At 37.5% G+C, this 26,217-nt stretch overlaps 1 protein-coding gene, 1 non-coding gene and 1 pseudogene across 3 annotated transcripts; all 3 read right to left on the bottom strand.

The window, feature by feature from the left end:
- Window positions 1-8,650: 8,650 nt before the first annotated feature.
- Window positions 8,651-12,314, bottom strand: LOC104706715 (squalene epoxidase 5). 2 transcript variants are annotated; one of them, XM_010422924.3, is made up of 8 exons: window positions 11,943-12,314; window positions 11,575-11,686; window positions 11,280-11,463; window positions 10,303-10,471; window positions 9,957-10,175; window positions 9,506-9,784; window positions 9,120-9,398; window positions 8,651-8,984 (listed from the first exon to the last, which is right to left on the bottom strand). In XM_010422924.3, the coding sequence occupies exons 1-8, from the start codon at window positions 12,144-12,146 to the stop codon at window positions 8,871-8,873; spliced, it is 1,560 nt and encodes a 519-aa protein (XP_010421226.1). In that variant the 5' UTR covers window positions 12,147-12,314; the 3' UTR covers window positions 8,651-8,870. The 2 variants fall into 2 exon arrangements, with proteins under 2 accessions (XP_010421226.1, XP_087318760.1); XM_087462634.1 differs by lacking the exon at window positions 9,957-10,175 and having other exon boundaries at window positions 11,943-12,239.
- A 2,201-nt stretch (window positions 12,315-14,515) lies between these two features.
- Window positions 14,516-15,559, bottom strand: LOC104706716 (E3 ubiquitin-protein ligase CSU1 pseudogene; annotated as a pseudogene).
- A 10,286-nt stretch (window positions 15,560-25,845) lies between these two features.
- LOC147939788 (small nucleolar RNA R71) lies at window positions 25,846-25,952 on the bottom strand. Its single transcript, XR_015564905.1, has one exon. It is a non-coding gene; the product is annotated as a small nucleolar RNA R71 (small nucleolar RNA).
- Between the last annotated feature and the right edge of the window lie 265 nt (window positions 25,953-26,217).

Here is a 26,217-nt window from a genome sequence, read left to right on the forward strand (position 1 = left end):
TATAAATGCATAGTAATAATATCTTAGTAATACTTACAAGTTGTAATAAATTAGGTATCTAAAAGTTTAAAGTTTTGGATATTTTAAATATTTTCATGTTTTACAACTATTTTTGAATATATTTAGGTAAAAAATAAGCGTAATTTGTAGATATTTTGGTTCATTTCAAGCAGTTTGAATAGATTTGGACTCAAATTTTAGTTTTTTGAGTACTTTGGATAACCGAATCCGAACCCAAAAAATCCGATCCGAATCCGAAATTTGAAAATATCCGAAACGGATTTTAGAATTATAAATCCGAAAAATCCGATCCGATCCGAACCGAAAATCCGAACGCCCAGGGTTACGTGAAAGGATGTACGGGCCTAGTTCCGAAACCTCTTAGTAATTCAAAATAATAATAATAATAATAATAATAATAATATCTTTTTAGAAAAGTTTAGAAATAAATATAATTTCTTGATGTAAGAACGGAAGCTGAATTACCGGCTGTAGCAGTGGCTGAAGTACTACTTGACAGACTTCTTGATGTACAACCTGATGAACTTCCCGATAGACTGCCTAAAGTACTTTTTTGAGAGAACTAGCTTGTACCAGTTAAGGAGAACTATGATATCCTTCCGATATGTGCAAGAATCAGAAACAAACATATTTTGGAGCTGCCTAGTGGAACTAGAAGTGATGCGGACCTTCAAGAGCTGAAAGATCATATCGTTGGAATGGGACCGTAGCACTCTTTTTCTCTTATCTAGGGTTTTTCCCAATGGGTTTACCTAGAAAGGTTTTTAATGAGGCAACATCCTTCCACATATCTTCCTACACATATTCTATGGAGGATGGTCATGGAAAACCACCCTTGTTTCGAGCTAGTTCAAGACATGGTTCAAGGAACCTTTTCACAAGTCAATTATCACTCAAAATGAATCTTTCCATAAATGGCTCAAACCAAAGCATCCCTTGGCGTCCTGGAGAGTTTCTATATCACTTGGAGACTTCACCAAACATCTTAGGAGAGTTTCTATATCACTTGGAGACTTCACCACACATCTTAGGATGCACCACACTTTATTTTAACATTTAGAAGTTGTACTTGAGTCCCTTTATAAGCTCTATTACTTTGTACTTTGGGAGATACGTTTTTTTGATTAATAAGAAAATTCAGTTTGCTTCAACACTTTGTGTTTTGAATCAAATTATTGTTCTTACGAGTTTTAGGTAGTTTGTGGAATCAAACAACTTAGATTTCGTGTAGAGTCTCTGATCCTTGTTAGGAATAGCCCTTGGATCATATTTTCTAGCCCTCGGTGTTTTGGATTCTACATCAAACCGGTTACTCTCCATCAGATTGCTTCCGCCTAAGCTTCTAAGTCTTTGAGTCCGTGAGCCTTGTCTTGGTGGATTCTGAGGCTTGTATCATTGGTATCAGAGCTTAAACGCTCCTATGTTACCAGGTTATTTCGTTCCTTATTTTGTTTTTATTATTTTTCAGTTTAGTTTCAAAATTTCTTACAAAAAAAAAAAAACCATAAAAAAGTCTGTTTTTCGTCTGTTTTATTGTTTGAATTTTATAAAACTTGAAATAAAACTCATAAAAATCATTTTCTTTCTGTTTTAGCTTATATAAAGTCTTGAAAACCCATAAAAAATTGTTGTTAATTTTAAAATTCGTTTGCTATTTCTGATTTGAATTATGTTCCGATCTGTCTCAGTTTTTTGTTGTTTGGCTTGCTTAGTTGGGATATCTATTGATTTCTCTTGTTTTTTTTGTCACAAATTGATTTCTCTTGTTTATCTTTGAATTTTGCAAGGAACTATGGGTGACGAAACATCCTATCACACTAGAGACCATCATGACTACGCTCACACCCATGAACGTCAACATGACAACCATGTCAACACGGCTCATCCAACTGGAGCAAATGAATCAGAATGCACCAACTCGGGCCAAGGAAGGAACCTGCAGCCTGAAGTTCAAGGAGGCAACTATGATCCTCATCAAGACGAGGATCCACCAGACTTACAACCTCAACAGCACCACGTGGCCTTTGATCAACCCAATCGAAGAGCTCAAGGAGACCGAAACCGTGTTCGTGAAGATGAGAGAAACCTACCACCTGAAGTGAAGCTCACTGCACCTACCTTTGCGGGAAAAATTGATCCCTCAGCTTACTTGGAATGGGAAAAGAGGATGGAGCACCTCTTTGAGTATTATCACTACACGGAGCCAAAGAAGATAGCCCAAGCTGTTGCAAGTCTCACGGATCATGCCCTAGCATGGTGGGACAGAGAAGTAGCTGAGAAGAGGAGGCTTAGATACCAACAAATCACACGCTGGCCTGACATGAAGCTTGAGCTTCGCAAAAGGTATGTACCACCTCATTACCACCGCGATTTACTAAAACAATTTCGTGCTTTGTTTCAGGGATCTAGGAGTGTAGAAGAGTATTATGAGGAATTTGAACTCATAGGAAGCCGTCTCAAGCTTGAGGAGACCGAGGAGTCTCTCATGTCCCAGTTTGTAGATGGTCTCCAAGATCGTATACAACACAAAGAGACGCAGCCCTACCACTCCTTACAAGAAGTTCTACATCTCGCTATGCAACGTGAGCAACAAATTAAAAAGAAGATAAACCCTCGGACTAAAGCCAAAAACACCTTGTGGAGCCAGCCACAACCCACAACGGTTCAAGCACCACCTCCGCAAACTATAGACAAGGGAAAATCCATTGTTGTTGATTCTCGTTTCAAATCAAATGTTTACCGTGCTGAACAAGGTAAGACCTCTAATCCTCAAAGCTCACATGAAATAATTTGTTATAAATGCCAAGGCAGGGGACACATGGCAAAAGAGTGCCCCAACAAGCGAGTCATGGTGATCACCTCCGACGGTTATGACTCACAAGATGAAGTTGACCCAATTCAAGCCGATGTAACCACCATCTATACCGATGAAGGCGAGATAATAGTCATACAAAGAGCACCCTCAGCCCAACAAACAACGAATGAGCCCGAACAAAGAGACAAATTGTTTCATTCTCGTTGCACGATCAAAGATAAGGTATGTCACTTGATTGTGGATAGTGGTTCATGCACTAATATTGCTAGTGTTACTCTTATTGAGAAGCTAGGATTCGAGACCACTAATCACCCGAGGCCGTATAAGCTTAAATGGCTTAATGATAAAGAGGAGATAAAGGTGTCAAAACAAGTCGAAGTACCATTCTCTATCGGACAATACCAAGATCAAGTCTTGTGTGATGTTGCACCTATGGAAGCTGGGCATGTTCTACTTGGTAGTACTTGGCAATATGATCGTGAGGTCCAACATAACGGGCGTACCAATCACTATTCATTTTGCCTCAACAACTGCAAGTTTACTCTTGCTCCATTAGACCAAAAAGAAGTTCATGCGATGCAAGCAAAATCAAAGGTATGTGCTAATACACGGTTTAGTTGCTATGTCGATAAGTCCTATTTTCCTCCAATCACGGATATGACGCACTTGTTTTTGCCAAAAGACTCACTTCCAGATTTTGGAGCTAAAAAGGAGCAAATTATAACACCCCATGGTGTATCTATCACGGTGAACCACACACCTACACTAGAGCTGAATGCTGCAAAAGGAGTCTACCACTCAATGCTGCCCCAAGATGAACCACCTGATGCACAAACCCACTATCAAACAAAGCAATACCAAGGTAAGACTTTAGAGTCGCAAACACGCATGAAAGCTAACTTGCTTTCTCTTGGTGCAGGTCAAATAGTTTCGAGGTCGAAACTCATTAAAGGGGGAGGGGATGATGTAAGAACGGGAGCTGAATTACCGGCTGTAGCAGTGGCTGAAGTACTAATAGACAGACTTCTTGATGTACAACCTGACGAACTTCCCGATAGACTGCCTGAAGTACTTTTTGGAGAGAACCAGCTTGTACCAGTTAAGGAGAACTATGACATCCTTCCGATATGTGCAAAAAATCAGAAACAAACATATTTTGGAGCTGACCACTGTAACTAGAAGTGATGCGGACCCTCAACGAGCTGAAAGATCATATCGTTGGAATGGGACCATTGCACTATTTTTCCCTTATCTAGGGTTTTTCCCAATGGGTTTATCTAGAAAGGTTTTTAATGAGGCAACATCCTTTCACATATCTTCCTACACATATTCTATGGAGGATGATCATGGAAAGCCACCCTTGTTTCGAGCTAGTTCAAGACATGGTTCAGAGAACCTTTCCACAAGTCAATTATCACTCAAAATGGATCTTTCCATAAATGGCTCAAACCAAATCATCCCTTTGCGTCCTGGAGTGCTTCTATATCACTTTTAGACTTCACCACACATCTTAGGATGCACTCCACCTCACTTGATTAGGCGGATCAAGTTAAAGTGCAACTTTCCTTATTTGGAACTGTTTGTCTTTATAACACAACGACTTCTTCCTTATTCAGTGTTGCGCCTTTGTGAGACTCTTAAGACCATCCAGAAGTTTCCTAGAATGTATCTCGACATACCAAGAAACCACAACTTCGGCCCCAAGTTATCAAGGCTCAAGGTGCATCACAACTTTCCGAATTTGGCCGATATTCTCATTCAGTTTCCAAAGGTCATGGTTTTCATTAATTGTTGTGATTTCTTTCTTTATTTTAGCATTTAGAAGTTGTACTTGAGCACCTTTATAAGATCTATTACTTTGTACTTTGGGAGTTACGTTTTTTTGATTAATAAGGAAATTCAGTTTGCTTCAACCCTTTGTGTTTTGAATCAAATCATTGTTCTTACGAGTTCTAAGTAATTTGTGGAATCAAACAACTTAGATTTCGTGTAGAGTCTCTGATCCTTGTTAGGAATAGCTCTTGGATCATATTCTCTAGCCCTCGATGCTGTGGATTCAACATCAAATGGGTTACTCTCCTTCAGATTGGTTCCGCCTAAGCTTCTAAGTTTTTGAGGCCGTGAGCCTTGTCTTGGTGGATTATGAGGCTTGTATCATTGGTATCATAGCTTAGACGCTCCTATCTTACCAGGTTATTTATTTCCTTCTTTTGTTTTTATTCTTTTTCAGTTTAGTTTCAAAATTTCTTACAACAAAAAAAACCATTAAAAAGTATGTTTTTCATCTGTTTTATCGTTTGAATTTTATAAAACTGAAAAAAAAACTCATAAAAATTATTTTCTTTCTGTTTTAGCTTTTATAAAGTCTTAAAACCCCATAAAATTTTTTTTTGTTAATTTTAAAATTCGTTTGCTATTTCTGATTTGAATTCTGTTCCGATCTGTCTCAGTTTTTTGTTGTTTGGCTTGCTTAGTTCGGATATCTATTGATTTCTCTTGTTTTTTTTTTTTTTTGTCACAAATTGATTTTTCTTGTTTATCTTTGAATTTTGCAAGGAACTATGGGTGACGAAAATCCTATCACACTAGAGACCATCATGACTACGCTCACCACCATGAACGTCAACATGACAACCATGTCAACACGGCTCATCCAACTGGAGCAAATGAATCAGAATGCACCACCACTCGGGCCAAGGAAGGAACCTGCAGCCTGAAGTTCAAGGAGGCAACTATGATCCTCATCAAGACGAGGATCCACCAGACTTACAACCTCAACAGCACCACATAGCCTTTGATCAACCCAATCGAAGAGCTCAAGGAGACCGAAACCGTGTTCGTGAAGATGAGAGAAACCTACCACCTGAAGTGAAGCTCACTACACCTACCTTTGCGGGAAAAATTGATCTCTCAGCTTACTTGGAATGGGAAAAGAGGATGGAGCACCTCTTTGAGTATTATCACTACACGGAGCCAAAGAAGATAGCCCTAGCTGTTGCAAGTCTCACGGATCATGCCCTAGCATGGTGGGACAGAGAAATAGCTGAGAAGAGGAGGCTTAGATACCAATAAATCACATGCTGGCCTGACATGAAGCTTGAGATTCGCAAAAGGTATGTACCACCTCATTACCACCGCGATTTACTAAAACAATTTCGTACTTTGTTTCAGGGATCTAGGAGCGTAGAAGAGTATTATGAGGAATTTGAACTCATAAGAAGCCGTCTCGAGCTTGAGGAGATCGAGGAGTCTCTCATGTCCCAGTTTGTAGATGGTCTCCAAGATCGTATACAACGCAAAGTGGAGACGCAGCCCTACCACTCCTTACAAGAAGTTCTACACCTCGCTATGCAACGTGAGCAACAAATCAAAAAGAAGATAAACCCTCGGACTAAAGCCAAAAACACCTTGTGGAGCCAGCCACAACCCACAACGGTTCAAGCACCACCTCCCCAAACTATAGACAAGGGAAAATCCATTGTTGTTGATTCTCGTTTCAAATCAAATGTTTACCATGCTGAACAAGGTAAGACCTCTAATCCTCAAAGATCACATGAAAGAATTTGTTATAAATGCCAAGGCAAGGGACACATGGAAAAAGAGTGCCCCAACAAGTGAGTCATGGTGATCACCTCCAACGGTTATGACTCACAAGATGAAGTTGACCCAATTCAAGCTGATGCAACCACCATCTGTGCCGATGAAGGCGATATACTAGTCATACAAAGAGCACTCTCAGCCCAACAAACAAAAAATGAGCCCGAACAAAGACACAAATTGTTTCATTCTCGTTGCACGATCAAAGATAAGGTATGTCACTTGATTGTGGATAGTGGTTCATGCACTAATATTGCTAGTGTTACTCTTATTGAGAAGCTAGGACTCGACACCACTAATCACCTGAGGCCGTATAAGCTTAGATGGCTTAATGATAAAGAGGAGATAAAGGTGTCAAAACAAGTCGAAGTACCATTCTCTATCGGACAATACAAGGATCAAGTCTTGTGTGAAGTTGCACCTATGCAAGCTGGGCATGTTCTACTTGGTAGAACTTGGCAATATGATCGTGAGGTCCAACATAGCGGGTGTACCAATCACTATTCGTTTTGCCTTAACAACTGCAAGTTTACTCTTGCTCCATTAGACCAAAAAGAAGTTCATGTGATGCAAGCAAAATCAAAGGTATGTGCTAATACACGGTTTAGTTGCTATGTCGATAAGTCCTATTTTCCTCCAATCACGGATGTGACGCACTTGTTTTTGCCAAAAGACCCACTTTCAGATTTTGGAGCTAAAAAGGAGCAAATTATAACACTGCATGGTGTATCTATCACGGTGAACCACACGCCTACACTAGAGCTGAATGCTGCAAAAGGAGTCTACCACTCAATGCTGCCCCAAGATGAACCACCCGATGCACAAACCCGCTATCAAACAAAGCAATATCAAGGTAAGACTTTAGAGTCTCAAACACGCATGAAAGCTAACTTGCTTTCTCTTGGTGCAGGTCAAATAGTTTCGAGGTCGAAACTCATTCAAGGGGGAGGGGATGATGTAAGAACGGGAGCTGAATTACCGGCTGTAGCAGTGGCTGAAGTACTAATTGATAGACTTCTTGATGTACAACCTTACGAACTTCCCGATAGACTGCCTGAAGTACTTTTTGGAGAGAACCAGCTTGTACCAGTTAAGGAGAACTATGATATCCTTCCGATATGTGCAAAAAATCAGAAACAAACATATTTTGGAGCTGACCACTGGAACTAGAAGTGATGCGGACCTTCAACGAGCTGAAAGATCATATCGTTGGAATGAGACCATTGCGCTCTTTTTCCCTTATCTACGGTTTTTCCCAATGTGTTTACCTAGAAAGGTTTTTAATGAGGCAACATCCTTCCACATATCTTCCTACACATATTCTATGGAGGATGATCATGGAAAGCCATCCTTGTTTCGAGCTAGTTCAAGACATGATTCAGAGAACCTTTCCACAAGTTAATTATCACTCAAAATGGATCTTTCCATAAATGGCTCAAACCAAATCATCCCTTGGCGTCCTGGAGAGCTTCTATATCACTTGGAGACTTCACCACACATCTTAGGATGCACTCCACCTCACTTGATTAGGCGGATCAAGTTAAAGTGCAACTTTCCTTATTTGGATCTGTTTGTCTTTATAACACAACGACTTCTTCCTTATTCAGTGTTGCGCTTTTGTGAGACTCTTAAGACCATCCAGAAGCTTCCTAGAATGTATCTAGACGTCCCAAGAAACCACAACTTCGGCCCCAAGTTATCAAGGCTCAAGGTGCATCACAACTTTTCCAATTTGGCCGATATTCTCATTCAGTTTCCAAAGGTCATGGTTTTCATTAATTGTTGTGATTTCTTTATTTATTTTAGCATTTAGAAGTTGTACTAGAGCCCCTAAGCTCTATTACTTTGTACTTTGGGAGATACGTTTTTTTGATCAATAAGAAAATTCAGTTTACTTCAACACTTTGTGTTTTGAATCAAATCATTGTTCTTGCGAGTTCTAGGTAGTTTGTGGAATCAAACAACTTAGATTTCATGTAGAGTCTCTGATCCTTGTAAGGAATAACACTTGGATCATATTCTCAAGCCTTCGGTGTTGTGGATTCAACATCAAACCGGTTACTTTCCATTAGATTGCTTCCGCCTAAGCTTCTAAGTCTTTGAGTCCGTGAGCCTTGTCTTGGTGGATCCAAGTTTCTACACAAGCTAAAAATATGATAAATTTCTAAACTTATATCATATTTATTTATTCTAATATGTTTACTTGCAAGTAATAGATGATGTACAACACTATATTATATTTATTAAAACATCATAAAGTCACTAATTGTACACAAACATTCAGCAATACGAAAAACGCGTTATATTATTACAATTTTTTTGTTTTTTTTTGGCGTAGCATGACTCCCATTCATATGTATATATTGATAATTGTAAGAAGACAATAAATGCACAAAGAGTGTTGTGCTTCATATTTTGCGGTTTAAGACATGTGCTCTTAGAGAGCGCTTGCGGCCAAATAGCTTTTGCGATACGCGGCTGCGTTAACAGGAAACAACATTTGGCCAACTCCTTCGGTCTTGAAATGAGGAACCAACATTTTCATAGCCAACTAGAGATCCACATGAAAAACCATAAACAAAAAAAAAATATCAATGTCAATAATAATCTAATAGTAGTGGACCAGTGGTAAACCAAAATCAGGATTAACAAACATGTAAAACAGTTATGTAGACAAATGACTTACACCAAAAAGTCGAAGACTATGCCAAATGCGAACGGGAGAAGGAAATGGAGAAAGAAGATGGCCAATGGAGGATAAGGTTATACCACAAAGATGATAGATGAGAGAGAGCGGACGAGGATTCATGCCGCCGAGCAGAGCCATCATTCCTGACGTGCGAAACCCGCCACTACAAAGGTAATCATAGCAACCCTGTCTCATTGCCTCTTTTGCTTCGTCCGTGGATGCAATAAGCACTTGAGAAAATGCATTTCCTAGTGTGTTAACCGTCGCTGACATTGGCTTCACCATAAAAAAAATTCATGTATTTTAAAAAACGTTTGTGGTTATATATATGTTTTGATCAAATGTTCATGTTTTAGACTAGTATATATGTCGCATATGCTCACCTTGCGGATATCATAAAATGACTTGATAACTTCTGAGACTCTGTGCGCATCGCCTAGGTTGCTTAATGGCTGGAGAAGACCTCGTAGAATGAGAATATCAGACAGTACAACCATCATTCCAGATGCGATTGCTGGATGACGCATGTTGAATGCATCTCCCAATAAAATCACTCCTTTCTTCTCACTCAAAGAAGCGGACACGCTCTTCACAGGCATCGTTTTTATGTGTGCTCCTTCGTCGATCCCTTTCAAAAATATTTTGCGGAGTTTTAATGGTACCTAGAAAATAAATGTTAAAAGATTTTAGATGCGCATTCATGCATATCTGCATGGACTTACAAATGTTAGAACGGGTGTATGTGTGGCTTATCTATGTACACAACTTAGTTTTATATTTTATATATTGAGTTTTTATTTTTATTAATCAAAGACTAATCAGCCTATTGTTTACCTGAGGAGCAATAGTGTTCTTCACGAAATTTGCCATTTCCCCGTTTGAAATAGAAGGAATATTGTTGGGGAAAATCTCAAAAACACAACGAACGTCGGTGCTGCTGATTTGATACAACATGGTATAGGAGGGTTTACCCATTATCAATTTTAACTTTTCAGGTTCTTCAAGCTGACAGTTCTTCGAGATATAACCTACTTGGTACGATAAAACCTCCGCCTATATCAAGTTAGTACATTGGTGTTTATTTACTAATTACTAATTGACATACATCCAAGTGAGTGACGTCACTTCTATGTGTATAGGAAAAGATTGATGACTTTTCCATTTAAAAGAGCATACTCACATTGTTGTCGCTAAGAGACCGACGAAGGTTTGAGTAGCAACCGTCGCATACCACAGTGAGAGGTGCAAGGGCTGTTGTTTCTTCGCCTGCGCTATTTTTGTATGTTACTCCTTTGATCACTCCTTTTTCTTCTATCAAAGACCTCACCGTTCCTTCTTCGAGTCGCACGCTACCATTTAATATTTGGTGTATAGATTAACCCATTAATTGCTTTTGCAAAGCTTAGTACGTACTTCCTCCGTTTTTAAATAGTTTTCCTTCTAGACCTAATTTTTTGTTTCAGTTTAGTTGTTGTTCTTTCCCAATGTTACTTTTAGCAGAAAACTATCTCATTTATCCCTCATTAAATAAATAAAAAAAACTAAATCCTTTATAATTTTAATAGTCAAACAAGGGTATAATACATTTATCTATTTTTTAATTTATGTGAAAAACTTTAGAGTGACAAGTAAAAAACAGAGAGAGTAGTATATATTGTCCAATGTTCAAGAATTTATTAGGTGTTAATTGAAGGATATTTATACTCTTCTTATTATTGCTTCATATATAAAATATGATGTAAATATATGTTTAATTAATAAATTCCCCCCCTTTTTTTTATAAAGATATAGATGGGCTAGACACAAATATTTGCAAATATTTGATAAATTATATATAGATATTTTTTTTGAAATCCTAAACAACTCAGTTGAATTTCATAAAATTTATTTAAAGATATATATTTTATCCTGAATCTTCCATTTGAAGTTAATTAGGAAGAAGTTACTATCTTTTGTATAATAAGTTAGCAATCTGAATCTAATCTCTACCTATATCAAATTTAAGAGCTCCCATCTCAAACAAATAGTTAACACTGAATATAGAGTGGTTCATGTTATATATGTTCTATATATAAAATCTTTTTACACTCTTTGATGTAAATTTCTTAACATATATATACGTGGTAATTAAAAATTAGTAAATAAAGATAAACGTACTTGGGAAGAGAAGAAGCTTTCTGGCGCAGACGTTGGACGAATTGGCCATTGTGAAAAGTTCGTCCTAACGGTTCATAAGGAAAGTTGTTGTTGTTTTCCACCGGAAAAAGTGTGTCTGCTTCTTTTCCATCCTTATAAACTGCCATGCCCGTAGCAATCTGTGCATCTATTCCCTCTAAACAGTCTATAAATATATATAAACCCACAAAATTTGATCATAAAACTAAAACACAATATAATTAATATAACTTAAAAAAATCAATTAAATAAATGAATATGAAAAATAGAGATTGACCTTCAAGGCCAAGCTTAGAAAGCATGAGACGTCCACCAGGCTGCATAAACTCACCCATCATTCTCTCTGGTGCTCTCATGTCCCTCTCTATCACATGCACTCTGCGCCCGTCCTATTATATATAATCAAGATTTAGTTAGCATAGGGTTGTTCGTCCCAACCCAAAATATTGCTATATCATTATGCAAAAACAACATATTGGAGATAACTTGTGGAGCATAAATTTGTGTCTACACGGGTTGTTACCCTATCATTAATGCACATATTATATTTTGCTTTCTTTTTTTTGGGTTAAAACAAAAATTTTACAAAAACAACAACAATCAAGTTAATACTTGGACGCAGATCTGTGACGTCAGTTTACGTACCTTAGCAAGAGCATGTGCGAGGGCCGAGCCGCCAACTCCAGCCCCAACGATGATAACATCAGTAGCACCGTCTTTACGTTCTTCCGCCACCGTCTCGGCCAACTTCGTCGCCTTGCTTTTCATGTTTGTGAAGTAGAATACTGTCCATGTCAGCACGAAGGCGAGTAGCGTCCATACAGAAACGTATGCAAAAGCCGTATCCATATCTTTTAGTTCTCGATGTAATTTATGAGAAAATTGAGAAAAGAAGAGAACACAGATATGTAGTGGAAAGATGTGTTAGTTTCGACGTGGTATGGTATCAACCACATGTTAATTTATTTATAGTAATGTACGAAGCAATAAATTGATATTTTCATGTTGTCCACATATTTCGTTATCATAAACACACGATATTTTATATTAGATACAGACAGAAGATAGTGTCCACCCTTGTTAATGTGATTGTGAATATGTTTCTATTTAGAACAAGAGAAGAAAATGTACCATTCAAATTATTGACATGTTTTATCACCTTCTTCTTTTCTTTTCTTTTTTTTTTTTTTTTTGACAAACAAGGATTTTCGTTCATTTAAACCCTAAAAAGAGCGAGGTTCATACAACATAAATCTAAAGATAGTACAATAGGGATAAGGTTCCATGAGTTTTCTAAAGAGATGCTCCACTTTAACAAATTTGCAATATTTGAAAAGTCTTTTGGGACCATAGCGGATACGATCATAAAGACGGCGATATCCTCGACCAACGGATGGTCATAGATGGCTCGATTAAATAATGCATGCTAGCTTTTGAAAGAGTGTCCCACGATAGAGACATAGGCTGGGTTTTTCGCCGACATGAAAAGGTTCAAAAGCATTGGAACAAAGTTTTTCAATCTTTTAGAAACATATCTCAAGCCTCTAGAACAAGCTATAACCAGAAATCTTAGAAGATGAATGTAAAACCGTAACAGAGCAGGTGGATCCTCTCTCACATGAAACTCTTGGCTATAGAGGTTAAGAAATTCCACACAAAGTGTATAGTCGGTTTGACACTGAAAAAAAAACATACCCGAGCTTCTCTTGGCGATTGGTGATAGATGGACTTCCAATACTGGTTCGGGAACTCACGGCGGACAGATAAAGACCATTGGTAGATTAGTCAAGAGCATTCAAGGAGAGTTCGTGAATCTGGAAGCCAAATCAGATCTGGAACATTTTTTAACACTCTTATTAATTCTTAAATGATGAGTTAAGTTAGTCAAGGCGTTAAGCTATGCTGGCCACTGATTTGGATAATGGAGTAACGTACCGATGTAATCTACTTAGATTTTATATTAGTTTTACACAATATATTCAACCAATTAAAGATTTAATATTAATGCGACACAAATCAAATTTTCATTAACTGACTATGCTTTTCCTTTTTTTTTTTATCTCTACAAAGATGACGTTTCGCTTGTCATTTTTGTTAACATTGAAATAAAAAAATAGTGTGCTTTTAACTTGAGCAAAAAGCCTTATAAGTTGAGCAAAAAGCCTTAAGTTGTAGCTGATGGTATCGATGAGGACACTAACAAATTTGCAAATGCATGAGTTAGGTAAATTAATGAAATTTGGTTCGAATGGTATTGGTAATAGTTGTATTGTTGCATTCGAATACTCGGCAATGGATGCATCCTCCACTGATTCAGAATTGGAGTCTATCATGATGAATATATATGAGATCAATCCTGAGATTTCTTTGTGACGAACTGAAAGTTCTGAAATCGAAAGAGTAGCTCACAGTAGGGTTGAATAGGAGGAATAGAGGTCTGACAGAAAAGAGCGCTCCTATAGCCTTAGATAAACCTTCAATAAAGGCCCATGAAATGACACTTGGTTATGACTTTTGGGTCATACACTTTGAAACAAAAATTTAGAGAGAAAAATAAGAATACACAAGTTCTACTCGACAAAAAAAGTCAACAAATCTTATTACAATTATAAATCATATAGTTCGTAATAGGATCTCCTCTTTCAAACTGCCCGGTTCGTTAAAGTTTGAAGACGGCTTCCCCATCTGGTTTGGTACATGAAGTTAAACAAAGCAAGCCCTTAAACAAAATATAATAATAGTAGTTTAACAAAGCATAACTTGGTTTCTTTCAATTCTTATAATTCAAATGTATTTTACATAAAGATGTAATACATAAGTTTTGGTTGAATAAATTTTAGGTTTCCTCCAAAAATAATTGTCAACAAATTTAGTTATATATATATATATGTAAATGAAAATGAAGACTAAAACAAAATATGCAAATGAAAATAAAATTAATTAAGTTATATTTTAACCCAAAAAAATAAATTATATAATATCAAATAAAATAATAAAATGATAAATTATTGCTATCAATAAATTTTGTTGCGAATTAAATATATTCGTATCTGCAGTGACATTGTTCGTATTTTTTCATTTTTAAAAGTATAAATTATATTGATAGAAGAAATTTTCATCGTCAAATTTATAGCGCTTAATTCTTGTAGTGATGATGAAACAACCACGTGGTGATCAGACAGAAAAGATTGGGTAGGTTGGGTTGGCAAGAAAATTAAATAAAGATGTGATATCAAACACAGCATTTGCTTTTGTGGTTACATATTTTTTTTCAAAGACAAATTTCACTTTTACATATATATATATTAACTTATTTGTAACATAAATTTTTCAATGTAAAGAAACAAATCAAATGTAAAATAATTTTGTCCTTCTGTTGGTGTATGGACCGACAGTTTATATTGGGTTTTGTTTATAAGAGCTTGACGATGAAGATTTCGTCTTGTTTTCATCCTCTTCGCTATTGTCTTGTGTGAAACGAATTGTAAAGAGATTCTTAAGCTTGAGCTTCTTTTTGCCCTCTAGACACGCCGTGTGAGTTTCTGGAGCATCTATTCTGACTGAAGTTGCTGGTGTAGCTGATGGGAGCCAGAAGGCTTTCATCATCCTAAGCGCTTCTTTTTCAAAGAAAGTTGTCTTCACACTGTTTGCCCCATGAAAACCATTCTTGTCTTGGTTGTGATTCTTTTCACTATTTCGAGGCATTGCACTATGGTTTTCCTGATCAAAATCATCGAGCTCTCTTGCCTTTTGTAACATAAGCTTCTCTTCTTCATCATCCTTGTTTTGCTTTATATGTGCAGCAACCCTCTTTTGGATATCTTTATTATGAGCAAGGAAGCATTCAAGGATACACTCCTACACAATACATGGCCCTTATGACAACACATCAGAGATAAAAGGCTTCAAGCAGAGAGAACATGCATAGAGAAACATCTCTCCTACAGAAACATCGACTTAAATAATCTTTAAACTTCTAAAGCATATACATCATTACCACAAATGATGAGATCATCACCATAAATAAAAACATGCAGCTCAATATTGTTCCAGACATAGGAGAATTACGAGAGAGCAGCTCGCAGACACTTTTACAAAGGCTCGCAGTCGTGATCAGTTTTTCTATCTAATTTCCAAGTTGGGCGCTCATGATCTTCACACTCCAACATGAAGAGGAGTATTGCTGGATAAGATCGTATATTTTGTTGTCTTTCTTTATCAATCATACAATGATTTATATACACCAGCTCGTAGGATTTACAACAATATTATAGTTTATAATAACCGACATAAACAAAGCCCAATATAAACTGTCGGCCATACACCAATATTTTCCGTTGCTATTTGTGTTTATCTATTTTTATAGAATTAGTAAAAAAATACATCATTAAATAAAAAGTGATCTCAAGTATAAAAATAATTTCTTAAGACAACATATATTATTTTGAAAAAAAAAAAAGACAACATATATTATATGTAAAAATCAAGGGAACACAAATGTAAATAAACAATGAGCTATATACGTAGATGATTTGGAATTACAATAGGGTCTGTCTACTCGATCTAAACTAGTGATTTACAAACTTACTGTCTCTTCGTCAGTGCATTAAAAATTTAAATTAAAGTGTCTAATTTTAAATTTTACTTTGGGTTAAATAACCTTTGTTTGAACAATTAAGTAACACTTTTTTTTGGGTTCATCATACTTCTTAATCACGTTTCAAAATAGAAAATTAACTCAAGTAACAGTACTAAAGCCGGACATTGTCTCTATCTGCATTACCCTCAGCAATATTTAGAGGCCAATGAAATATGTCATTCATCGTGAAGTGCTGCATCTTAATTTTTTTTGTCTATATATAGATAGATCATAGATGTATAGCGACGAGACTGAACTCTTTTTGGCTGTTAGTGTTTTGTATGAAAAGATAACATTATTAAACCTCACGACCCACAGTCATCAATTATTAGGACGGCTACAGTGAGATGTTATCGATGTCCATATACGTATTTTTCTCAAGTAATTTATATACAATTATATATACAACTTCTTTGAAACAACTCTTTTAGAAATAAGAATTGGAACACTAAATTTAAAGTTTGAAGTTCAAATTGCGTAATAGAGAATTTATAAAACATAACAAAAATAGGAAAATTCTGGTAAATACCACTAAAATAAAATTTTCAAAAAATACCATTTTTGGTTTTTTTCCTTAAAAATACCACTAAAATGTATTTTTTTTCAAAAATACCACAAAATTGAACTAATTTTTTATATTAAAAACTAATCCATAAATCCTAAACACTAAACCCTACCTCCTAAATAAATCTAAATTTGTAAATTCAAACCTGAAGAAAAACTCTACCCAATAAAAAATTATTTTTTTGTGTTTATGGTATTTTTGAAAAAAAAAACTTTCGGGGTATTTAGAAAAAAAAAACTTAAGTGTGGTATTTTTGAAAAAAAAAATTGTGGTATTTTGAAAAAATTTTCATAAGAATATGATATTATCTATCTCTCTGAAAACAGTAATTTGACAAATTTAAACATATCTTGATTCCTAAGATGTTTTGTTAAATACACATATACTTCAAAGATATACCCCAGCTATACCGAATTTGAAATAATATATATATATATCCAACTATGTTTTATTTGAAATAATAGATTATACAATACTAGATAAGGCCCGCATTATTACGCGGATAAAAATTAAAAAAAATTATTAAGAATAATTAAGTAGTAATATACTTGTTTTTAGTTTTTATCTTGTAACATTTTAATATTGAATATGAACCTCTCATATTTTATTTTAATATTCTCTCAGTTCCATTATATAAGAGTTTTCAGGCTTTTTTTGCTCTATTTTCTCAAATTTCTATGTACAATATTTATTAATATAACAATTTATGACTATTTGAACAATGGAGTATATTTTAAAATACTTTATAGGGCATTTAAGATTCCATGCTAGAGCTACGTTTGCCCGATTGAAAACCCAATGCGAAAGCATAATGTAAGATCGCAGCAGCTGAGGCTATCATGTATCCTTTAATAATGTTGGAGGCGAGAAAGTTATTATTCTATTCATCTTTACAAAGATATATATAAAATTCTAGAAGTTCTACTAAAATATTGTAGACTTGATTACCAAGATACAATAAAATAAAGTAATATAACATAATTCTAAATATTTACATAATATTTTCTAATACTCTTCTTCAAGTTGGTAAAAATGTCAGCAAGCTAGTTGGTAGTATGAACCTTGAAAATTGTAATAAGCACTGCCTTGAGCGTATCTCGAACAAAGTGACAATCTGATATGTTTAGTACCTTTATGAAAAACAGGGTTAACAGCAATATGAAGTGCTGCTTGATTATCACAGAAAAGCGGTATATGATCAGAATGTTGAATACAAGTTAAAGAGAAGATCGTGTTTGAAACGATCGGACCCGTTTTTTATAATAATAATAATAATAATAATATAATAAATAATAATAATAATAATAATAATAATAATAATAATAATAATAATAATAATAATAATAATAATAATAATAATAATAATAATAATAATAATAATAATAATAATAATAATAATAATAATAATAATAATAATAATAATAATAATAATAATGAATAAAAGGGTAACAATGTCTTTATTTACACCTGGGGTTATCTTTTAACCTTGGTTAACAATTCCGTCACTACTGTTAACGACTGTTAAGTCGTAAGTATGGATCTACCATTACAAATAAAACAATGGTTTTTTAAGACAACAGAAATTAAACCAGGTATTTTTTGTCCAATTTAATAACTGCAGGTATTAAACGTCCAAAAAAAATTAGATGGCGTATTTTTTCGAGTTTTGTTTCCCATAATAATAATAATAATAATAATAATAATAATAATAATAATAATAATAATAATAATAATAATAATAATAATAATAATAATAATAATAATAATAAATAAATAGATAAATAAATAAATAAATAAATCAATAAATAAATAAATAAATAAATAAATAAATAAATAAATAAATAAATAAATAAATAAATAAATAAATAAATAAATAAATAAATACTCTACAGTTAGTGGTCTCATACTCACTAGCCACCTAACTACAAACGCACCAAACAGCGAAAATAACAATACCAATAAATATCCAATAATCTAATAATCAATAAATAATAACCAGTAATCAAAGTATAACAATTCCAATAACCAAAAAACTCGATCCCAAGCCATAAGAAAGCTTCCCAATGTCCCACATAACATACTAACAAGCCTAACAACACATAATAAAGTAGATCAGAGAAATCTCCAGCTTAGATAAGCCATGGTCATGCACTTACCGTTGCCAAGACGATTCTGAACCTCAAACAAGCAAGAAAACACTTCCAGGAAGCTCCTACAACGATCCCAGCTACAAATTTCTACAGGAATAGCTTCCAATCTCCCAAACTCCTCACGAACACTCAAACACTTAGGAACACTTTTTCTCTCTTCTTTTCTCTCAAAAGCGGCTAAACACGACTAATGAGACAGAAACTCGTCCGCACATAAGCGGACTTGCATCGACCGATGCACATAGTGCATCGGTCTGATGCACCCTCTAAACCGGGATTCCGGTTCGCGGATGTTACATTTCTCCCCCACCAACATAGATTCGTCCTCGAATCTCGAACAACCATCAGTCAAAGACTCCCGTGCAACCGTCTCCACGGCCCGCACTCCTCCGACCGATCTACGAAAGGTCATCTCTAGGCGATAGACTCACGTTCCACGAAGACCACTCATCTCGAAGGACCGTCACGAAGACCACTTGTCCCAAAGGACCATCATGAAGACCATTCATCCCGAAAGATCGCCTCAACAGGCCACACTGGATAAACATCCCGCCACAAAGGCTACACAATTGACTAAACAGCGAGCCACAAAGGCCACACAATTGGCTAAACTGCCTGCCACAAAGGCCACACAATGTCTCAAAAGACCGCCACACACAGGCACAATGACTCAAAAGTCCGCCACGAAGGCCACACAAACCCCTCCAAGGCCCACAACCACTAAAAATGGTAAAATTCTAACTCACATAAAACTTACCATTTTTAGAACTTTCCTCCTTTGGAAACTTTCCACTCTTGGAAAGTCCATTTCAGGAAACTTTCCTTTTCCGATAATAGCTTCACGGAACTTCATATCCCGAACACCACCTCATCTTGTTACTTATTTGCACAACCAACCACCCCTAAGCGACCAAGTAAACAAGAGAGATGGGCTGGAATACTCCATTCCCGCTCCAGCCACGGACTACAACTGGGACCAGGCTAGACAAGTTCAAGTCGCGACCTGCTTCTCGAACCACTTCTTGAACCTTGCCTTCATCCTCGCCTTTTGCTCCCAAGTCTGCTCCTCAACACCATCACAATCCCATAGGACTCTCATCAAAGGAATCTTCTTCTTCCGAAGTTCCTTGATCCTCCTCTCGAGCACCCTCACTGGTCTCGCCTCTAAAGTCATGTTAGGCTGAAGATCCTCAGGAATCTTAGCTAACAACTGATCGTCCTCATGGAGACACTTCCGCAACATAGACACATGGAAAACCTTGTGGAAAGCACGCATAACCTCAGGTAACTCCAGTCTATATGCCGCCGGTCCCACCCGCTCAATCACTCTGAACGGATCCATATACCTCAGACCCAACTTAGTCTCTGTCAATGACCTGTTCGGACCTCGCAACATGGCCATCTTGAGGTACACCCTATCTTCCACCTGAAACTCAAGATCTCTCTTCTCCTATCGGCATAACTCCTCTGCCTATCATGAGCTTCCTTCATGTTCAGCTTGAGAACCTGAATCTTCTCTGAGGTCTCCTGAACAAAATATGCCCCGTAAATGCTCGTCTCCCCCACCTAAGTCCAACATAATGGTGTACGACACGACCTCCCATACAAAGCCTCATAAGGAGCCATCTCAATACTCGCTTGGTAACTGTTGTTGTAAGCAAACTCTACCAAGCTCAAGTGATCTGCCCAATGGCCACCCCAATCCAACACACACATCCTCAACAAATCCTCCAGCGTCTGGATCGTCCTCTCTGACTGTCCATCTGTCTGGGGATGATAAGTTGTACTCATATGCACCTTAGTGCCCATCTCTGCCTGAAATGCTCTCTAGAACACCGAAGTGAACTTAGAATCCCAATCAGACACAATACTCGCTGGCACCCCATGCAACCTGACTCTCTCCTTCACATACTTCTTAGCCAAGACCGCTGCTCCATCAGTCTTCTGAATGGCCAGAAAATGTGTCGACTTAGTCAGCCGGTCCAAAATAACCCAAATAGCATTAAACGTCCAGGACACTGACAAATCCACCACGAAGTCCATAGTAATCATATCCCACTTCCACTCTGGAATGGGAAGACTCTTCAGTAATCCTCCTAGGACCTGATGCTCAGCCTTCACTAGCTGACACAACTAGCCACATCCTTCTTCATCCCGACCCAGTGATAGTACCTCTTGAGATCACGGTACATTTTAGTCGCTCCTGGATGAATAGAGAACATGCTCGCATGAGCCTCTCTCAGAATCTCTTGCCTCAACTCCTCATCCTTGGGCACACAGATCCGCCCATGCACCAAAATATTACCATTAGCCGAAACCTGATACTCTAAATCAACATCCTTCGAGGCATTCACCAGCCCCAAATCCTTCTCCTGAGCCAACCGCACTCTGCTCAACAGATTTGCTCTATCAGCTGCCACCAAACCCAACGACTCCTGTGAACAAGCACATAGACTCAACGCACTGATCTCACCTACCAGAAACTCCATATCCTGCTCCTGAGCCGAAGCCGCCCGCTTCCGACCCAAAGTATCATCAACCAAGTTAGCCTTACAAGGGTGATATGTTATCTCCAAATCATAATCTGCCACCAGCTCCAACCACCGATCCTGCCTCAATTTCAGCTTGGGCTGAGTGAATATATACTTCCGGCTCTTATGATCTGTAAACACCTGTACCTTTGCACCATAAAGATAAGATCTCCAAATCTTCAGGGAAAAAACTACAGCAGCCATCTCCAAGTCATGAGTCGGATAGTTATCCTCATGTTTCCACAACTGCCGCGAAGAGTAGGCAATCACCTTCCCATGCTGCATCAACACACACCCCAAACCAACTCTGGATGCATCAGTATAAACCACATAGGGTTCTTCCTGCTCAGGCAAAGCCAACACTGGCGTAATAGTCAAAATCTCCTTCAGGCTTGCAAAGCCTTCCTCACACTCCTGTGACCAAACAAAAGGAACATTCTTCCCTGTTAACTTGGTCATAGGACGTGCTCTGCTCGCAAACCCCTGCACAAACCTCCTGTAGTAACCTGCCAAACCAAGAAAACTCCTGATCTCTGTGGCATTCAGCGGTCTAGGACTCTTAGAATATACCAGGATGTCGTCGATGAAAATGATGACACACATGTCCAGAAACTCCTGAAATATGTTGTTCATCAACCTCATAAACGCTGCTGGTGTGTTAGTCAACCCAAACGACATCACCACAAACTCATAATGCTCATACCTCATCCTGAATGCAATCTTCCTCACATCTGCCTCATCTATCGGAATCTGATGATAACCCGACACCAGATCTATCTTGGAGAACCAAGTAGCACCTCTCAACTTATCCAACAACTCATCGATCCTGGGAAGAGGGTACTTGTTCTTGATAGTGACCTGGTTCAAACCTCTATAGTCAATGCACAAACGGAAACTCTCATCCTTCTTCTTAACGAATAACACCGGCGCTCCCCACGGTGAAACACTAGGACGGATGAATCTCTTGCTCAACAGATCCTCCAACTTCTTCTTCAGCTCTGCCATCTCTGCTGGAGCCATCCTGTAAGGAGCTTTGGATAACGGTGTCGTCCCCGGTTCCAGTTCAATCGTAAAAAGATTAGACCGAGAAGGTGGTAACCCCTGCAACGACTGGAACACATCCTCAACCTCCTCCACAACCTGAACTTCGCTAACCGTAGACTGTCCTACTGACTCTGGCATAGATATAGTAACCAAATCAGCCTCACGGTCCTTCTCGATCATCTTCCCAGCCTGCATGGCCGAGATCACGAGACTCCCCGAAGTCGGTCTAATACCCTAAAAAACCAACTTCCCTCCTGGAGGCTCAAACTCCACTCTACTCCGATGACAATCAAGATGAACCATATGCCGATTCAACCAATCAATCCCCAAGATAACGTCATACAACTCCACTGGACTGATAAGCAGATCCGCTGGCCACGACTCTCCTGCAATCTGAATATCAATCCCTCTAGCTCATCCAATAATCCTCAGAAATTTGCCTCCCGCGACTCTGACATCTCCTGTACGCTCCCCGGGATCTCCCCCAATATCAGCTCTCTCTGCACACTCCGGAGTAATGAAGCTTTGAGAAGATCCAAAATCAAACATAACATGGGCCTTAAACCCGTCCACCAACAAGGTCCCTACACAAACCCCATGCGTTGAGAACCTAACACTTTATCACAGGAAAACATAAAGTCTGAACCTACTGAAAAACACAAAGTTTAAGCACTGGTTCCACCAGTCTCTGCAATCGTGTAAACCCGTGGCGCCTGCTCAATCCGTGCCACGTGCTGCACTCTCGGCTGCACTACCTGCTACAACGCCGCACATGCCGAGCATCGTTTTTCCCCGAAACTTCTCGCCGGATCTTCATTCCTACAACCACAAAACTCGATCCCAAGCCATAAGAAAGCTTCCTAATGTTCCACATAACATACTAACAAGCCTAAGAACACATAATCAAGTAAATCAGAGAAATCTCCAGCTTAGATAAGCCATGGTCATGCACTTACCTTTGCCAAGACGATTCTGAACCTCAAACAAGCAAGAAAACACTTCCAGGAAGCTCCTACAACGATCCCAGCTACAAATCTCTACAGGAACAGCTTCCAATCTCCCAAACTCCTCAGGAACACTCAAGAACACTTAGGAACACATTTTCTCTCTTTTCTTTCTCTCAAAAGCGACTAAACACGACTAATGAGACAAAAACTCGTGTTAAGGGTTTTCCCTAACCCAAAACGCAGCGTTTAACTTAAACTCGTCCGCACATAAGTTTGCGGAGAGTAAGAATGTCTTTTGCTTTTTGTTTTCCATGCAATGGGAGAACCTCTGAAACAACCAGACCCGTTTTTTATATATATCTATATACATAATAGCTAATGATCTCATACTTATTAACATCCTAACGTCAATCAATACAACTAGCGGATAACAACCAATAACATAACCAATATTAATAAATAAATGAATTAAATAACGAATTAACCAATAACAATCCAACAATATCAATAGCATAAAAAAATTCATAGAACCATAAACCTAACATCCGTTCTAGATAACAATATTCCTTTCTAGCATCCTAATAGAAGCATAAAACTAATAACTGGACCGCTAGAACATCCTCCTTGATATATCATGGTTTTTACGGTTTTTAACCAAGATATAAGTGTGCTTTTTGAGTCTTTTGATTTGTTTTCTAAGATGTTTTTGAGTCTTTACAGGTTTTCTATGATTTTGGCATGAAAGGAGCAAAATGGAGCAATTTGAGGGATTTTGGAGCAATTCAGCTAAGGAAGAGAACATGGAGCCAATCAGAAGTGATGGTGTCGATCGACACCACCCTTGGTGTCGGTCGACACCCCTTTAGCCGCAAGAAGACCCAAGTTTTGGAAGTTTTACAATCTGCCCAAAAGTTTTCCATATTTGCATCATTAGTCTCTGACGTGTTTTAGGACATATATATATTATTTTTGGGTTTTAGAAACCCTTAAGTTTTATTCTAGCAGCTTTTATTGTTTGAAAGATATTGAGAGCTTTTGGGAGAGAGATCTGAACTTCTTTGTAGAGAGAAGAATTTCTAAACTCCTTCTTTTACCTTTGATATCTATTGCTTATTATTCAGAAAATATGTTTTGTCCTTCATTAAATATGTCTGAGTAGTTTGCTTGTTAGGTTCAGGGTTTATCACAGGGATTTTATGAATAGATCTTTTTATTTAGGATTCATTATCTTTCTAGATCTTCATCATAGGTTGTTCTTCATATTAATCCTTGATTGGCCATTTAGAATTAATAACTTAGGAAAATAAATTCATATGAGAATATAACTGATTTTTCTTGATAAAACATTTTGATGAGCAAAATTACTTCTTGCAAAGAGATTTGATTTAGTAATTTTGTGAACCTGTTTTCAAAGCTGATTTTTAACCTAGAATTTTACAAAGAGATTTGGATTTTCTAGTTCTAAATTTAGAGAATATTTGCAGTGAGAACTGATTTATTTTACAAAAGAGTTTAGAGTTCTAGATCTGATTTTTAATTGCTTGAATCCTATTTAATTATTGATTTAATATTTTGTAATTTCCTGAGAAATTCCCTAGACCTAGCTTTTTAATCCCCTGAATTTTCACAAGCCTTTATATATGCATTGTTTATTTTAATTCAAATTAATTTGTTTAGCTTAATTATAAAACTCTATAATTTATTGTGTAATCTTGAGTCCTTGTGGAATTCGACCCCTAAGTACTACAATGACCTCTTAATTTGAGAGAGTAGCTCTAGGGTAAATTTGAGCATATCAAATTTTGGCGCCGTTGCCAGGGACTTTTTGATCTACCATTAGATTTGAATTTTTGATTTCATCTAAATTTTTCTTTCTATTTATAACTAACACGCTTTTGTTTCTCTTTTCTTGTGTGTTTCAGGTACATGCCTAATAAGCCTAACACAAGGAGCAACAAGACTGGTCCTACTGTGAAGCTTACAAACCAAGAGTTGGGAAAACATGAGCGTGAAAACCGAAAAGCAGCCAAATCAGGAAAGATGGTCAATCCAATCATTCTGAGATTTGATGAGGCTGGTGTTTTGAGGGATCAAGAGGGCCACTTGCGTAATGAGCAGGGCCAAAAGATTGATGCTGAGGGCAATGTGATTGCTGAAATTTTCGTAGCCGACGAACAAGACGATGGTGTCGACCGACGCCAAGAGGGTGTCGATCGACCCCCCCCCCCCCTCCAGCAGGCGTACGTGGAGCTGCCAACCACGCCCAGAACCCGGTTCGAAGACATGATCAACCCCGAGACTTGATTAGGACCATTGCAGATTTCAACAGAGCTGATTTGATGTATGAAAACTGCTCTGTGATTGTTCCACCTCCATTCCAAAGGAATGACTTTGAGCTGAAGCCAGCTTACTTCCAGCTAGTTGGGCAAAGACCTTTCTTAAACCTGCCCCATGAGAAGCCTCTGGATCATATAGAGCACTTTGAGGACCTTGTGACTAGTACCAAGGCTAATGGAGTGACTGAGGATTACATATACTGCAAACTCTTTCCATACTCACTTGCAGGAGAAGCATCTCAATGGCTAAAACAGTTGCCAGCTGGATCTTTGACATATTGGCAACAAATTAAGGTGGCTTTCCTCAATTACTTTTATGATGATGCAATGTCAGATGAGCTGAGAGTCAAGCTGTCCTCCTTCAAGCAAAAACCAGATGAAGCTTTCAAGGTAGCTTGGGTAAGATTCAAAGCCTATCAGAGGGACTATCCACACCATGGCTTTTCAAGAGTACAATTGCTGAGTATTTTTTTTTAGAGGAATTGACTGGGAATATCAGCTAGCCTTGGATGTTGCTAGCCATGGGAACTTCAAGACAAGATATCCAGATCAAGCTGAGAATTTGATTGAGAATCTGGTCTCCAGCAATAGTACTAAAAGAGCTGATGTTGAAGGAAAGAGATTACATGGAGGATTTGATGCAAATCAGCTAGTTTCAGTCAATGCTAAGCTTGATTCAGTGCATAATCTTCTTATGGGTAAGAAATC

The sequence above is a fragment of the Camelina sativa genome, chromosome 8 (assembly GCF_030686135.1).
Source record: "Camelina sativa cultivar CO46 ecotype springtype chromosome 8, ASM3068613v1".
In the NCBI taxonomy this organism is placed as follows: Eukaryota; Viridiplantae; Streptophyta; class Magnoliopsida; order Brassicales; family Brassicaceae; genus Camelina; species Camelina sativa.

Excerpts from the sequence above, each read along its gene's own strand:
- LOC104706715 (XM_010422924.3), bottom strand. The coding sequence starts at position 12,146 with ATGGATACGGCTTTTGCATACGTTTCTGTATGGACGCTACTCGCCTTC. Across the intron at positions 9,399-9,505 it reads CATTTTATGATATCCGCAAG|CCAATGTCAGCGACGGTTAA; the intron begins GTGAGCATATGC and ends TTTATGGTGAAG. Across the intron at positions 8,985-9,119 it reads ATAGTCTTCGACTTTTTGGT|TTGGCTATGAAAATGTTGGT; the intron begins GTAAGTCATTTG and ends GTGGATCTCTAG.